This window comes from Anser brachyrhynchus (assembly GCF_964034855.1).
Source record: "Anser brachyrhynchus genome assembly, chromosome: 11".
Classification (NCBI taxonomy): domain Eukaryota; kingdom Metazoa; phylum Chordata; class Aves; order Anseriformes; family Anatidae; genus Anser; species Anser brachyrhynchus.
In genome coordinates, this window is record NC_137706.1 from 18,712,077 (window position 1) to 18,729,009 (window position 16,933).

The 16,933-nt window shown below is 42.3% G+C and overlaps 1 protein-coding gene across 6 annotated transcripts in view; it reads right to left on the reverse strand.

Moving 5' to 3' along the window:
- Positions 1-393: 393 nt before the first annotated feature.
- The window catches only part of ADAMTS17 (ADAM metallopeptidase with thrombospondin type 1 motif 17), a 185,653-nt gene continuing 169,113 nt past the window's right edge, over positions 394-16,933 (reverse strand). For all 6 annotated transcript variants that reach the window (XM_080607246.1, XM_080607242.1, XM_080607243.1 and 3 more), the window contains 2 exons: positions 7,766-7,943; positions 394-4,599 (listed from right to left, as the gene is read on the reverse strand). In XM_080607246.1, coding sequence (XP_080463372.1) covers positions 4,448-4,599; positions 7,766-7,943 — 330 coding nt within the window. In that variant the 3' untranslated portion in view covers positions 394-4,447. The remainder of the gene's footprint in view (positions 4,600-7,765; positions 7,944-16,933) is intronic.

Here is a 16,933-nt window from a genome sequence, read left to right on the forward strand (position 1 = left end):
AACACTTGGCACTGAAGTAATTCTGTTTATTTCACACCAGAGCAGTGTGCAGCTAGGTTACGTAGATACCGTTCCAAGGAATGGAATAGTTTAGCTCCAATATAAATTTCCACATGCTCAGCAGCCTTCGTTATCAGGTTGCGCCCGTGGAGCAGCTACCATTAAACACACAGCTAGCTGCCACTTCATCTCAGCTCCAACATATACTGAAAGCAACCTCTCCCAAAAGCACTTGCAAAACGTCTCTCCCTCCACGCGTAAGCTTTAGGTTCCCCGCAGCCTGCTCAGCCATACCCAGCGATACCCCAAACGGAGCCTGGCTCTTTTTCCCCACACAGGCATTTCCTGCTGTTGTGTCACTGACCACAGACCTTGCTAGACAATAAGCAGGTATCAACATTCCCTGTGCTTTATTTTGCAACCCGGTCGGGACAAGACCCGTAATTTCTTGCTTTGTTAGCACACCAGGAACAAGAGGATGCCAGACTTTTGCTGACAAATGGCTTTTTACACCTACCACAGCTACCAAACAGTTGGCCTAGACTTAACCAATTTTCCCAGTCTCAGTCCAGTATTAGACAGATGCATGATGTACTGCTTACAGCTTCAGTCCCTGCTCTTAATTTTCATGTTAGCTGTTTGATTTGCTTTGCATTATTATTATTTTTTTTAAGTTCGGAAACCTTATTAAAGTTGTTATGGAAAAAATAAATTTATTATTCAACATACTCATTTCTTTTTTTCAAAATGGAATGATCCTCTTTTCTTTTTTTTTTTTTTTTGGTTTTCATTTACAACTGGTTCCATTCAGTTTGACTGTTTTTATCTTTTCTATTTATAGCCAGCACCAAGAAGAAAATTACCATGGATACAGTACATATGCAAATTAACTAATGGAAAAATATATACATTTCACTCTGTAATGAAAAACTTAAATGATATTATTGCCATGGAGGATATATCCCTGTATTATAATAAAATATCAAGCAATAATCAACTGCTAAGATTCTTCTCCACCAACAAAATTAGCACCATACATGAGATAGTGAGAATCTACACTCAATAACACAATTGTGCAACTAGAAATGTACAGTACTTTAGTAACAGTACAGAGTATTGTTTACAATATGGAAATACCACCACTGTAATCTAAAGAGTGTCAATCTTTTACGAACAACAACTAAAAAAAAATGTATTGTCATAGATACACCGAAACAAACAGCTTTCCTTTCACCAGGATGGAGTAACTGAGGGCAGAGCATAGCTGTAAATTCATAGTAAAGCTCTTATAAAATGATACAAAACAGAAGTGCATGAGTATCGAACAGAATTGAACTCTTTTTTTCTTGATTTTTCTGGTTATTATAAAATGGGAGGGTTGTCACCAGATAAAGCAAGAGATTGTAATAAAATGGAGCTGTGTTGTGCCATCAGTTTTTAATCAAAGTTGGTTTCTGATTATTAAAAAAAGGTTGATGCACACTAATCTGTGGACTGTGAGAGCAAGTGAGGTGGTTTTCAGTGCTCAGATATTCAGAAGAATTCCTTCTAAGTTCATGTTTCCTTAGGTAGGACCCAGAACTTGGGACCAATGTCCTTTAAATTCCAGGACTAAGTGTACTGGGACAGGCCTCAAGTCTACGTAGCCACCATGAATTATTTGTGGAAAAAAATAATTAAAATCCCTCCTCATCTATGCACCTTTCTAGGAGCTCACCTACTGCCTAGACAGGGTGACAAATCAGCACCAGAAGGAAAAATAACCCCTGATATTTAAAAATTAATTCAAACACCTTTGATTCCCATTAATAACAAATGCACAAACTATTATTCCAAGAAAACAGAGAAGCCCAGCGGCAAATCCTTCAACAGGCCAACGTAAATGTTAGCAATGCCAAAAAAAGATCAGTGAGGGGGTGGCATTTCATCAGGTCAGGCCAATTCACGGGCAAATGTTGCCCATTAAAAGAAAAACTCCAAACCAAATGAAGGATGTGAGAGAGCCAGCTCAGCCACGATGCTGTGAGGTGCCTGTGGCGATGGGGAGGCAGGAAGGACAGTCACCGTCCCGCTGTGCAGCAGGGCTGTGTTACCGCAGCTTATGACAGCAGGCAAGAAGGGAAACTACTGCTATAAAATATCAATATAAATTAGCTTTTCTGGGCTTTGTCTGCTCTCTTGGAACTTTCTCATTAGCAGTACATCTACCTATAAATTTGCCTAACCCAACACCATTGTGGTATTGCAAAAACCTTCCATGTCACCCCTCTCACAACATTTTCCATTGCTTGCTTGCTAAGTAGTTACACAACCTCTGCACTTGGGCTCCAGGGTGGGAAGAACAGAAGAAGGAGGTCTGATCCTGACAATCAGATGCCAAAAGAACATCCAGTATTAACAAAAAAAAGTTAGAATCATTTCCCTAATAGAGAAAATCATCTGGGGAACAGGAAAGCAGATCTGTTTGTGACAGGCATTTGGGAAAAAATTGTGTGCAAACGTGGCTTTGTGCATACAGGCAAACCCTTGTTTGCACACGTGCTCAGTCGCGCTCATAAGCACAGATGCGAATGTGAAGCCCACGCAGTATTAGTCTGTTGATGAATATTAGTTCCCCCTGCTTGAAAAATTTAGCTGTTGATAAAACGCTAATGAGTTATTCCAGTGAGATTCTGCGTATTGAAATAAGGAAGAAGAAGTTGCTTTAAAGATACGTTAGGTACTAAGAGTCTTTATCCCTCCTTGCATTGAAAGGAGACAACAGCAACAAAGACAACTTGAGGACAGGTGTGAGCTGCAATTCCGAGCGGCCCAGGGGCTGGGGTAATAGCTGGGCTTAGTTCTGCACTCATCTCCGAGGAATAAAACAGTAACACACAGTTCTAGAGCGAGTACAAAGCTGCAATTCATCCAAAAGGCTCTGTTTGTATTGTGAAGAGCGAGCTGTAACTTAACCACTGCACAACTGGCCTTAGAGCCTGGCAAGGGAAACAATACGTGCTGGAGCAAGATGTGATAGAGAGACATTGGTCTGTAGGGCTAACAGAGGGGACAAACTCTGCCCTGGGTAGAGCTCCCGTTTCAAGTCTCGCATACCAGAGAGGAGTTTGGTTTAAAGTGCAGACACATGGAAGAGAATATCATACATGCAGCACTTTTGAAGTGCTCTGATAGCACCAATCCAACAGCACCAAACCTGACAGCACCACAAAATTAAGGCAGAAAGCATTAAAATACAGTGAGCAAAACCCTAACCCTTACTGAAGGCAATAGAAGTCTTGGCCTTAGGGCTTCAACAAGCTCAAGGTTTCATCTTGAATGTCTTGTATCGCTTATAGCACTTTTGACTCAAAATGCTACATAATCTCAGCTGTATACAAGAGCCAAGAGACAGGAAACACCTGTTCTGCTCTCCAGTCCATCCTCCAAAGGTTGTTCCAAGGCCTGTTTCTGTACCAATGCTATCCAGTTTCATGGTCCTCTTAAAAAAAAAAACAAACAGAAAAACATTGTCTCATTATCTGATTGCTTTCTAAAAACTGGAGAGAGATTAGACCAAGCGATCCCCCACTAAGCTCTGCTGGACGAAATGATTCCTGGCTTTTTCCACCTTGCTGTGTACGGTTTTTGCGTAAAAATTACTACCTACTGCTGTTAATAAGCTTCCATTTCATTAAGCTCATAAATTAGGCTTCAAAAAAGAAACTATATTATTTTGGGGAAAAGAGAGAGGATTGGTTTTTAGAATTGGAAAGAAGAGCAGTCCTTAGTTGCTCTAAAAAATATGACTTGGAATGTTGGATATAACTGTACTGAGCTTTCTGTGGGAATTTCAGAGATGTCCATCTTCTGCTATCAGTTTTCACAAGCTTTTTACAGCAAATCCCCTCTTTAAATTAAGCATTTAATTTCTGCGTGCCCCTCCAAGTCCCCTCCACAGTGGGATAACTGTTGGGAATTAAAAACATCAGATGAAAGCCAAGATTAAAAGAGTAAGTAATGTCTCTACCTTTGCTGATTTATTTTGCCAGAGGCCTTCCTCCATGGAGGCACCCATAACCTTAGTCAACCTTGCAACTCTTGTCCTTTTCTTTAATGGTAGCAAGCCATCCAGTGGCTGGTGATTTAATATATTAAAGTAAAAAGCATTAATGAAAAAGGTAAAGATGTCAAGATATGATAAAATGATTGGCTCCTTGAGATGACTCTTTTCTGCTTTTGTTTTGTTTTGTTTTTGTGTGTGCTTTTTATGTTTATTTTTAATTTTTTTAAGGTGGATGAGTGGATTACTTTGGTATCCAGTCTGTAGAATTAGTTTCAAGTCTTATTAGGTATGCTTTGGAATCCACCACATTGTAGCAAACTCATGAAGTTCCAGTACTCAGACCTACTAGTCCGTGACTTACATACAAATAGCTGTAATACCCTAAGAAGTAGCACAGGTTCATTAACTCTTCTGCTGCATCTTGTTTGCATAAAAGTCTCTGCAAGTCTGGCAACAGCGCTGATACCACCGCATGTCTTGGCACAGGTTCTTCTCCCGGATCACCCTGCAGTACACTGTCCACTGGTCGCCTGTGCACTTGTACGTGAGAGCAGCTTTGGACAAGAAAAGAAAGGAAAAACTAGCAGATTAGCTAGACAACAGCATTGCAGGAGCGATCAAAATCTCTGCATACGAAAGAAGAAATCTCAGTCTGTCAACACTGGAGACCGGATGATGTTCTTTCTACTGAGATCACAGGCAATGGATAGAGAGCTCTTGGAAGTGCTTGTTGCAAGTCTGAAGCTGGCTGTGACTGCGCGAGCACAGAGCTCCTCACATTGTACCTATTCTGTCACAGTGACAAGGAGACCTACGTGAACGAAATGCCTAAAGCCTCAGCTTAGATTTAAGCACAAGAGCACCTCCCAACAGTCAATGGGAAGCTGTGTGCTTCCAGACAGTGCTTTGCTAAGGCACACTTTCAGGAGAGGCCATCATCCTCTCAGTGGAAAATATTTTTGCAGAGGAGCAAAAGCAAACCTCATTTAATGGATATAAAGCTAAACTGATAGGTAGCAAAAAATAATTCTTAGAGTAGTAAAATACGGATGGACAACAATTAGCTACTGGGAGGGGGCTGGATGGCAGAAACCCACTCAGATTGACAAAATGTTTGTGCAGGGCGAAAGTAGTGTGAAGATACCATTGCTGAATCTGTTGTCACTATCATTAAAGTGTCACAAGTGGTTTTATGAATAAGTGACAAGAGTAAAAACTGCACATGATAACAGTGCATAAATCCAGTGAATGCAGTCAACTTAATGCTACTTGATTTATAAACTGCATGTAGCAGTCTTATGAATGTTGTGATGATTGGAAAATCTTCTAAATAAATCTTGTTGCCTTTAAGGTTGGGAAAAATGGACTAATTAGAGAACATCAAAAGGTGCTGACCCAGCAGCATCTCAAGTCCATCATTTCTCATCTCTGCCAGATGAAACCAAGAAAGTCCATTATTATCCTGAATTTAGCTGTGAGTCTCAGTGCCAAACACCAGAAAACCACGGCAGTAGATCTGGTGGGAATGCGTATCACTGAAGCTTCATTTAACTGGACAAGTAGTAAAAGTTCAACAGAATCTGATGTAATGAAGTTGCACCGTCTGAGAAAAAAGAAACATGAAACCAATTTAAATAAAAAAAAGTGAGAAAAAAAAATTGACCATCTTAAATGCAGGGAGGACAGAGCTACTTCTGAGTCTGCCAGCAGCGAAGGGGATCTTTGAGGGGGTTAGATCTGCAGTACCCTCTGCTTTCCTGCTTCCAGCCAGGCAGTTTTCAGAAACATGATGTAGCTGAGTAAGTTAGACATCTTGCAAGAATGTCTGAGATACACCGTAAGAATCTTTACATAATAGAAGGGCACTGAGCCACAAATAAGGTAGGACTCCAATATGTTAGAGGTCCAAGAACCCTTATAGGTTGTGAAGACATAAGCACGCCTTAGAAGTAACATAGTTCAGGTGCCATGGGGACAGAATAAATCCCCTCTAAACGTGTCTTCACTGAAGGACACTGGACACGAAACATGAAAGCCAGGCAAGGTGAACTCCAGTCTTAGATATTTCTGACAACATTACCTGGGATGAAAAACATTCTGGAATGCGGACAAGGCAACATAAGTTTTGTAGTCTACTGCATTTTTTCTGTATAAATTTTTCTGGGAGGTTTCTACTACAAAATCTAGAAATTAAAAATAATCCAATGGAACCTGCTTGTATATAGGAAGAGTAAAACATTCAATGATGTATCTTTCTGCTAATATCAAATATCATTGTTTCTGGCCCTGGTGATTCCAAGCCTGGTTCAGAAACAAAAGCATCCCAAATTACTTGCAGATTACTTTCAGCAGAGACTTGAGCCTCCTCAGTCTTCTAAACACGTGAGCTTTTTATTGCTTTGCCCTAAAATGTGAATTAGGATGGATTTCTTGTCTCATCAGTGTATCAAAGGCTTATTTCTCAAATGAAATGTTTTCCCTCCACTATGCTCATAGTGCTAAAATATCTGGGAAGTACTCTCAGATGTTCTTAAACAAAAGAGCTTAAAAGCGCCTCAGTATGACTGCGTTTGCAAGAATAAAATTTCCCATACTCTTTTAAAAAAACAGATGTTAAACTTTTGGAAAACAAATTTCAGTTCAGAAGCAAGCCTCAAGTCCAGTCCTAGTTTAAGTGTTATTTAACCTCGGAAAGTGTGATTAGGAATGCTTCCCTATTATTTAGCAACTCTGCCTTTTCTTGTGTGCTAGAGGCTTCTTAGGCTAAAAGAGGCTGTGGACTGGAAGCTGTTCTGCCTAGTGAGACCTTAGCAGCATTGTTTACAACCCAGCCTCTTGTCCTGAAAGCAACAGGAAGCATGGATGAGGCTGTGTCAGAGTAACTGATGGCTTAGTTTAGCTTCATTTTACTGGTGATGATGTGTGAAATGTAAAGAAACCAAATCGGTTCCTGGAGCCGCGGCTGAACACAAACGGCTGAAATCTGAGGAGAAAAAAATTATCCCCTTATAAACTAAACAAATATGACATGGAAAATTATGGATTCCCCCAGTTTTGTATTGACAGAAGCATTCTTAACTAGAGCCGTTTCTTAAACACAGAGTTAAGGTGTTCCTGGGAACAGAGGGCCTGTCACCGCACACTCAGCTCGCCCAGGTACGCGGGGGATGCAGGGAGGCTGAGGGGAAGGACAGTGGCAGAAAATCAGAGTTCACAGAAGGAGGCTGGATGCTTTCTTGCCTCCCAGGGTAAATTAAATCATCAAACCACATTCTTGTGGCAACAAATGAAAGGGGGAAAAAAACCAACAAAGCCAGCCATGCTCTGCTTGTCAAGGTCATGTACTTTCCTTGGGGCACAGATGAGTAACGCGCCACACTTCACATCCACCACAGAGCAAGCAGGGTGAGATCTGTCTGGGACTGAGAAAGGTAAGTCTGTCAGCTCCCTCAGCTCTGTGACCAGTCAATCCCCCACCACTTGTCTGCTCCTGCTGGTCCCTCAGGTCTAGCCGCTGCTGAGCTCTGAGACAGGGATTAATGGCTAAGAGAGGACCTATCCACACTAGTCGAGGGTCTGGCTGGGTGGCCCTCTCCAAAATTCTGGCCCCAGGTAATCCTCTGAAGCCTCATTTTTCATTTTTATTACTATTTTTAACACCAGGCACGCTGGGACCCTGGGCTTTTTGTCTGGTCCTTCACCCCAACACCCCTCACTCACCAAGTCTGGGCGAGGTAATTGTGTTGACATTAATCTTCTCATTGCAGACCTCCTGGTGGCACTGCCTGTAGGCCGCCGGCTTGGACAGGACGGGACACTCGCTGCCGTGGCGCCCGGTGACTTTGTGCATGCACTGCACCACACGCGACTGGAGGCCCTTCCCACAGGTTGAGGAGCACTGGAGGAGAGAAGGGACTGAGACATGGTCGAAGCAGAGTAGCTTCAAAATCACATGTACGTGAACACCGTGAAAATAAGTGCCAAAACTGAAGCGTGCAGCGGGCTGGCAGCTAAGTATGGTGCTGAGGACTCAACACAGAGCAAACTTGTCAGCCAGGGAATCTTCATACAGCTTTTGTTGCATTTGTCCATGATGATTTTGCAGCTCCAGAGAGCGCTGTGCGCAGAAGAACAGCTAAGGGAGCTGTTGTCGTTCTGTCTGGGCTCATTTCACCCTGAGCCCACTGACACTGGCTGGCTGTCTGGATACCCATGAGGCTCAAGAAGGCAGAAATGCAATTCCCTCCACCAGCCACAAGGACACAGAGCTGGAAAATGTCTACTGCCTAATACTGCACGAGCAGCTTCCACTTCCCTATCCACGAGGGACCCAGTGGAGCTGGTTGCCTTGGTTTAAAAGCCCTCCCCAAGACTTGGACGTCTAACAAGGCTTCTTCCCCAGACAGGATGACCACTGCCAGGTACTGATATGGGATAAAACCAAGGATTACAGCAGAGGCAGGCAGCTCCTACAGCATGCCCAGACCTCTAGAGAAGCTCCGTTCCAGTACATGGGAGAACACATCAGGTATTCAAGTACTCACTCATCCATCCCCGCTAACCGTCTGGCACTTGCCTGTCCTCCCGGGAGCAATTGCAAATTGTACTCCATGAGTTTTGGCTTCTATTAGTCAAGAGGCCCAGCCTGTTTATATGCTCTCTTTGTTGTCATACAATTGGAGTCCCTACCTCTCCCTCCCTCTTCCTCTGGCCCAGTCACTTGTGATTTACAATGTCCTACTTGCACGCAGTTCAATTTTAATAAAACAAACGCAGTGAACACAGTGAGGTGCACCAGCTGGAGTTAATAAAAGAACCTTGTATTTAAAATAAATAAACAATGGGTTGCAGGACTTTGGTAAGATTCCTATTTCTGCTAGAGCCACACACAAGCAAATGATGGGGAAGAGGAGGTGGGGGAAACGTCAGGAAATCTAATTAGGATGGTGTCAAAATGATCATGTTTTCTGTCCTCTGCTGTTTCTGAAAAAGGTCAGTGCAGTAAATACTATCACCTCTGAGCAGTGTTTCTTAAAAATGGCATGGTGGACATCTCAGAGGCTCAAAAGATAAGCAACATCGGGGCCGGACTGAAGTTCAAGTATGAACGATGCGTACGCAATGTGGATGATTTTAAGACTAGCACCCAGGGACAGAAGAACACACGGATGCATGTAGCCCTGCACCTCTCCCACCTATCACTTTCTTTTAGAAGTATCATAAGAAATCCCTGCTGCTTCTCAAAGACCATCTGATACAAGAAGCATGGCTTTGTTCTGGGCTGCAGCACAGGGAGCTTCTTCCTTTGTGCACCACAGCAAGGCCTGACGCAGAATGGGCTCAGATGAACAGAACGGTAAAATAGAGCCAGTGGAGCCCTGCTTCAGACAGCTCAGTGCAGAAATACATTTATATGATGTGCACTCTTCATTTCTGGGTAGGAGGAACTGTAGGATCAGAGAAGCCTGTTGACAAAAGTAACATAGACTCTACCTAATTTTCGTCTTCCATCAGTCACATTAATGACTGCTTATTAAGCAGTTTTTCTGTATTTGTTTTACTCACCAAATTGGTATTTGCTTTTGTTGAGAGAAAATGTGTCCACCTGCTCTTTGTTCCTGTTCTGTCCCCAAATGCCATTTCTCCAGGACTGAATGTCTCCATTCTGAACAAACTCTGGCTCAGATCCCTTCTAGGCTTTGCCACTAAGCCACTTACCTCTGTTTCCAGCTATCCTTCCCCTCCAAGACCTTACTATTGTATTCTGAAGGTAGCAGTCATGCTAAATTAAAAGTTTATATGTGTTTTCAAACTTCTTTTTTATTTAATAAGTAGTTGTTTTTTTTTTTTTCCTTCACATACTTCTTATTTCAAGTTTAGTGTCAACACAGGAGTTTGCAGCAGATTTTTTTGCGCTTAAATGTTCAGATGTTGAATTTACATGACGTTTTGGTGACTGCCTACTAATACCTCAGCAATTGTTATGGTGTTTAGGACCATGTAGAACGAGCCCTTTCTTGTATATCCTCCTGTGAGATATTCCAAACTGCAGTCATTAAAGTCCCGTATTTAACCCCCCTTCATAACGTGTGCTCCTGGGATGAGATGGAGGCATTGCATTAGTCGTGGGTGCCCCTCTGCTGTTCCCCAGCACTGTGCATCCTCAGTGATTTCTACCAGTCTGGAAGACAATCAGTCACAGCCACTACATTTAGGTTTAAAATTAATAATTTTTATCCTGATTAAATGCAGCTATTAGTCCCTTCCACTTCACTGGTCAAACTCAACCTCTTATCCTCAGGATTTCAACGGCACCTGTAGTCTCCAGAGTGCCTTACTGGTCTTAATTCTCACAAAACTCTTTCAAGGGGAGTGAATTGCACATCCATTTTACGTACAGAATAGCTGTTATCACATAGGCATAAAATAACCATGGGGCTCCTTCACAGGATTGTAATTTAGTGAGGCTGAGACCTTTGTCTCTGGCTTTTAGGTGCTCCCTGCGCTTACAAATACTCTTAACCCCCCCCACCAAAAAAAAAAAAGAAAAGAAAATAAGAGAGAGAAAGAAACATTTTTCTCATAAGGTGAATAAGGTTTTCAGATACTGATATACAAATGCTCACCTACCTTTGACTGTGTTCCTGTCTCTGCATTTGTTAACCAGCAAGGAGGGCAAGCAATGAAACTTTTTCCACAGACACTGCCAACTCCAATCCTTAGACAAATAACAGCAGAGTTTTTGCCCGAAGTAGTTTTATTCCTTCTCCTGGGAGACTGGGATCATCACCTATGCTATGCAATTAGTTTTTCACAGCCAGGAAGACGGATTTTAACATCTTTCTTGAACTCTTTTGGGCTTGGCAGCTAAAGGAAGGTTGGACATCTGGCTTATTTTAAGATGAAATTTTCAACTCTGTACTTGGATAGTCTCTTTCCTAGGAATTTCAATAGGAAATAGGAATAGATACAAAATACATACAAAGGGGGAATTGTTACTCATGCTGCACGATGAAGAGAGGACATCATTAAAAGAGGCATAAAAATCAAACTCCAACTGAACAGCAAATTCCCATAAATACCTTTCCTCCTATTCTGGACAGCTAAATGCATCGCTTCAGTCTCTCTTTTCCCAAATATTTATGGAACAATTTAGTATATCCATGGAAAAATTTTCAGGGCTGGATTCACTCTGTGCCCTCTGATACAGGACGCTTGGGCTTGGACACTGGTATAAGGAGCTTGAGTCGGGAAAGCTGCTGCAGTCTTTCTGCAAACAGGGGAACTTCCAGGCAGCCAGCAGCTGCCAGCGAGAGCATGACACCTGGGGCAGAATGTGGGCTGGTGCTGAAAGTACCCCCGCAGCCCAGCACCTCATCCATCTTTAGCTGGTTCAGTTCCACTCTGTAGGAGGCTGGGAGGCTCCAGGGCTGCACGGTGAAACTGTACCAATCGTGTTTCAAACGCTGTTGATGGACACTGACTTGAGTTGTAATACTGCTATTAACGAAAATGTTCTGAAAATCAGAAAAGCTTTTATAAGCATTTATGTGGCTCTCAAAATACGCACATGTTTTGATGCCACAATGGAGGGAGGTGATCTGCGAATGTGGAGATCAGTTCTGGAACCACGTGCGGCGCGGCGTGGATCTCTGCCTGCCTCCTGGGCTGCTAGGCAAGCGCCGAGAGAAAATCTGCAAGCATCTTGCCTGCACTGGAAAACCAGGGACTCGAGGAAATGGTTGAATAGCGACTCTGGTGTCAAACAAAGAAGTGTTTTCTTCCCTTCCACCAGGCATTGCCAGTGATATCGCTATCAGAAAAACGCATACGCAAAATTCACATAGTTTAGCCACAACACACTGAACTGACAATAGAGCCATTGTAAATGAGAAATTGACCCAGAAGCAAAAATCAAAGGCTTGTTCAACACTGTAAGAAAGAGGGGGTTAACGACCAGTTACGAAAAATGAACCTAATGAGAGCCCTTTTAACTCCCAGTTTAAGCACTACTTGAGAAGGCAAAAGGAATACAAAAATGCCTCCATTCACATTCCTTGGCAGTAACATGTAAGCCAGTGGGGATATCCAGAAGGAAATAAACTCACAAATTATCAAGGCAGCAGCTGCATTCATCAGCTTAAAGAAGATTTACTCACAGAAAAACTCCAACCTTAAGACCAAGCTATGATTTTTCAGCTGGAATGCTATTTCCACCTTAGGATACTGGTATGAAAGCCTGAAATCTACCAAAGGTGAGGACAGATGTCTAATTGCTTTGAAAGCAAATGCCTCAGGAGAATATTAGGTATTAAACCAGAATGAATTTACAGTAAATGCTGAGATCTGTCAGGGAGTTCATCAACTCCTGATGTACAAAAGATAGCCAGAGACAGAGAGAGGAATAAGAATGAATTAAGCCAGGGCAGGCCTGCCTTTGGGCAGCTGCAGGAATGTGTAAGAGGGAGCAGTCCAAACAATCCCCGTGTTGAGGCTCAATGGGGACAGAAAAAAGAACAGATTTACCATGGCAGAGGACGGGCGGGATGTATCTGTTCGGGGCTGAATGGAATAACGAAGCATTGCTTGTGCCTTAGCTGAGGGCTGCTGACCTGACAGGGATGCACTCAGACCACACGTCACCTTTAAAACTCTCATTTCTGTAACCTCTAAGAGATGTTCGTCTCTTCTGTAAGAGACTTGCTTCTTCCAGCAGAAGGTCATAGCATCCCTTCAGCCAATCCTGAATGCACTACAATATAAGGCTGATCTGTTGTGGGGAGAGAGAGTTCAAGATAACACCCATAACTAAGCTGAAGGCAAGATTTTTTTTCTCTATTCATCAGTCTGCAGGCATCTGAAGTTTACAGATACTAGTTTGTCCCCAATTTGCTGAAGGTTGCTGAAGCCAAGGATAACACTATGGCTAAAGCTTCAATATTCAGAGATACAGTCAGGCTTTACTGACTTCAGAGTTCAAGTATTTCAAGGCGTTAGGATAGGGCAGAGTTTTTCCCCCAGGGGTCTTTATTTCTTGCCTCTATGAAAGTCAGAAAGAAAGCAAGGCAAGTTCCTATTAATAACATTCTAACACAGCATCTGAGATGAATGACAAATGTCCTGGAATTTCTCTGTTCCTGAGACTTTAATGATATACATGTGTGTGCTCAGAGAGTCAGTGCTCTACACACCTTACCATCAGGCTTTTTATGAGTATTACTAATTTAAACTCTGGAGTTTTAGCTGAAAAGCAGCATGCAATACACTTTCATAAACACCAGTTCAACTTTCACCATGGCATCATGCTAAAGAAAGAGATTTCTGTCTTTTCGCCGATAACATCTAATTAGCCCAAAGCAAACTGTAAGCTGTTTTTCAAGCTTCCCTATTCTTTCCTTCCCTTTTTTTTTTTCTTCTTTTTAAACCCCAGATCTGTAAAGAGAACATATCTGGTCTTGCTTACAACAATCCTTCATTTGGAAACTTTTGTGAAATGACTGATTTGTTTAACTTAACCAAGAAAAAATGCATACCCTTCTGACTCAGAATGGGAAGAAACAATAAATTATAGCAGAAAATGCTCATGGCTGATGTGACAGTATCTTAGAAGGAGAAGAGAGAAGCAATCTTTGCAAACTGCCTACAGCTGTGCTTTCAAACTGCATGACCCTAAGGAACAAGACCTGACCAGCATCTCTCACTGCTTAATTAAGCTTGACTTTGCTATTCTGAAAAGTTCCATTGTGCACAGAGAGTTCAGAGATTAAGAGCTGAATGCATGAATATTCTGGGTATTGACAGTGCCCCTAAGTACTTGTGCAATGCAGCCCAGGTGGATGCTAATGAGGAAATGGCATTTAATTCATCACAGCAATCGGACAGAATTCATGTCACAGAATCACAGTTTATCCAGAGTTGGAAGGGACCCACAAGGATCACTGCATCCAACTCCTGGCTCCACAAAGGACTACCTAAAAACTGGATTTCAAGAATGAGCGCAAGTAATAACAGCAAAGATATGAAATGATACAGTATTGCCTACAGGGTGCCGAATTGTAGCTTGTGTGCAGTGTTTTGATCTGTGGCAGGTACAATCAGAAACCCTCCATAGCTTACTCCATCCATAAAACTTCGTGAAAATGATGCTGAAAAATGCCTTATGTAAAAAACATAATTAAGCTAACTTCAAGCTAGATAGTAATGGAAAACTATAACTATGTAACCGTGGAATCACATAATTCAACTCAGGCTGACTGCTGAAGAATTTACCCTACTTCCACAGCATATGTACTCACGCCAATGCTGAACAATGTTTTTATGGGCTACATGAACTACAGTCCCACACTGACTGCTGTCACAGATGGTATCCTGAAAGAGTATCTCGGGAACTGAGGCTCCACTGAACACATTTTAATTACTCATCACTTAATGATCAATGCTACCTGAATGCAATTTATTAAAAAATAAAAGTAATTAAAGACCCCATTAGGATTATTTGATTTCAGCAAGAGGCTGTTCATCTCCATCATGTCAGTTCTGCCTGAGTGTTGCCTGGACAGGGAGCTACTCAGCTCTGAAACAGACGATGAACGCTGTGTTTCATCACTTTGCATCGTCAACCCAGGGATCACCAGCAGGTTGGTAATAATTACTCTTTAAAGATATTCTTGAAAGTTGTCACCTTAATGCCTCAGTGGTCATTATAAATCTCCCTAGGCTTTTGGAAAGACTGCAAAATTACAGCAGTCCCTACTAGGGACACATACTGCATGTTGTAAGGATTCAATGGATAAAAACCTCTCCAGTTGAGTAGTACAAACATTAAACAGTGAATTACCCACTTTTCATCTTTTTAAAGACATCATCCTAAACACTGTAACATCTCAGAGTAATTCAGAGAAAACGAATGCCAATATTTGAACAGGCTTGTCCTGCGTGCTTTCTTCTTTTTCACATTAAAAGGAGTGAAATAGTCGCGATGACATTCCATTTCAAATCCACTGATCTTGGTGGGAGGCTTTAATTCTCCATCACAAAAATGCACTTAATGAATGAGGCTTTTAAATAAAAAGTATCAAAAAAGGAAAGTTATTCTTCCAATTAATAGGATCACTGAAGGCTGTATTGGAACATGAGACAATAACAGTGTAACAGAATGTGCTCCACTTCAAACAAAACACTGATGAATACGGCCTTTTTGCAGCACTCTCCTTTCTAAGGAACCATCAAAATGATTTCTACTACGGCTGTTCCCAGAAACTCCAGCAGAGATGAGCTGTGCAAACTGTTGTGCAAACAAGACACAGTCATGGCCTCAAAGGCATGATCAAGACTTGGTTCTCCCTTCACTTTCCATGCCTAGGTTTGTGTCGATAGCTGCATTAACCGGGGCTGACAGCTATCACAAGGTCTAGAGAGAGCTTCAAACTTGTTTTAGTGCCAATATGCCATTTTTACACCTCTGACCATAGCAGAAGACTTTTCACAGGTGGAGAATGGAAAATCAGAGAGCAAAAAGGGTAAGATTCATCTTTCTGAACTAGCTCTGTTTAGGTTCTCTTTGCAATCAGTGAGCGGAGAGAGATTGCTTCAAAGGGTAAGGCAGCCGTTACCAAGGAGAGGGGATAAAATTACTCCCAGGAGCTGCTCGTCTTACTATGATGGTAAATGGTGCGTAACAACTATCTCAAGCAAGGCACCGACCTGTCTGATGGCTAGGACTCAGCAGCATAAATTCATTAAGTGATGGTCCCATGGCCATACAGAGGCCTGTAGGTAAGCTGAACTTGTATTAGCTGTCCTTTCTTTCCTCCAGTGTGTATTTGCACTGCAGGTATGGAAAATGTATTTCTTAGTTTGTCCACACTAAAGCAGTACAGTTGGTAAAAGTGCCTGTGATTTGCACATCAGTGACCATGGGCCAGAGGAAAAAAACAACTCAGGGGATAGGAACCAGCAGTGCAACTTAGAGCAGCCCACTGGGGCAGTAGGTAGGTTTAGGACACACTGATGGCCTGGCTCCTGGCCATGCCTACAACCACAGATGTGAAAAGTTAAAATACAGAAGCCTGCTGGGTCCTCTCCTCTCATACCCGGCTGTATCACTCTCTGGAGAACAACTGATTTGCACCAGTGAGACCTGTGGATGATTTTCCAACGTCAGTTTCTAGCTGTGGTGCTGAATGCACATGAGCAGCCATAAATCAGAAAGCTGTTCGCTAAAGCCAACGCAAGTAAGAGGCAGGAAAAGGTCTGTCAGCTGCGGCGTGCGACTGCAGTTTTAAGCCACCATCCCTCCTGCAGAGTTTTCTCTCAGTTCAACAAGAAAAGTTATTTTCTCCAAGGTAGAAGGAGATGACCTTTATGAAGAATTAACAAGTTGTCCATGGTTTATCATAAACAGATGGCGGGTCAAGCCATGAATTTGTAATGAGTGTTAGAACAAAGGACGATTTGCTGCTATGTTTGCAACAGTTTTGAATACACCTCTCCAACCACAGCTGTCCTTGATTTGCTCTCCTTATCATGTAATGTGAGTTAATCGTTAAAAGTGAGGCATATAGAGGATTTTGTTGATGTTCCCAAACATTTGGAACTTGGAAAACATGCCTTCCTGGCACTGGAAGATTGTAGAGTATTTTTTGAAAAAAGCGTGCTTCTCTGTGTGCTGTACGGTTAGGGGTTTTATCTCTCTGAGAGTGCAACCCACTGCCTTCCTGCCAAAACAATTAATTTGCAATTACAAAAGCCTTGTTACCACCCACTGTGATGAATGACTGCTGATCTTCAGTACGAAACACCTCAATGTCTGGCACAAACCCAGTATTTTTCTTATAGGAAATTACATTTTTTTTCTCCCTATTGTTAATATTCTCCTGGGATGAGAAC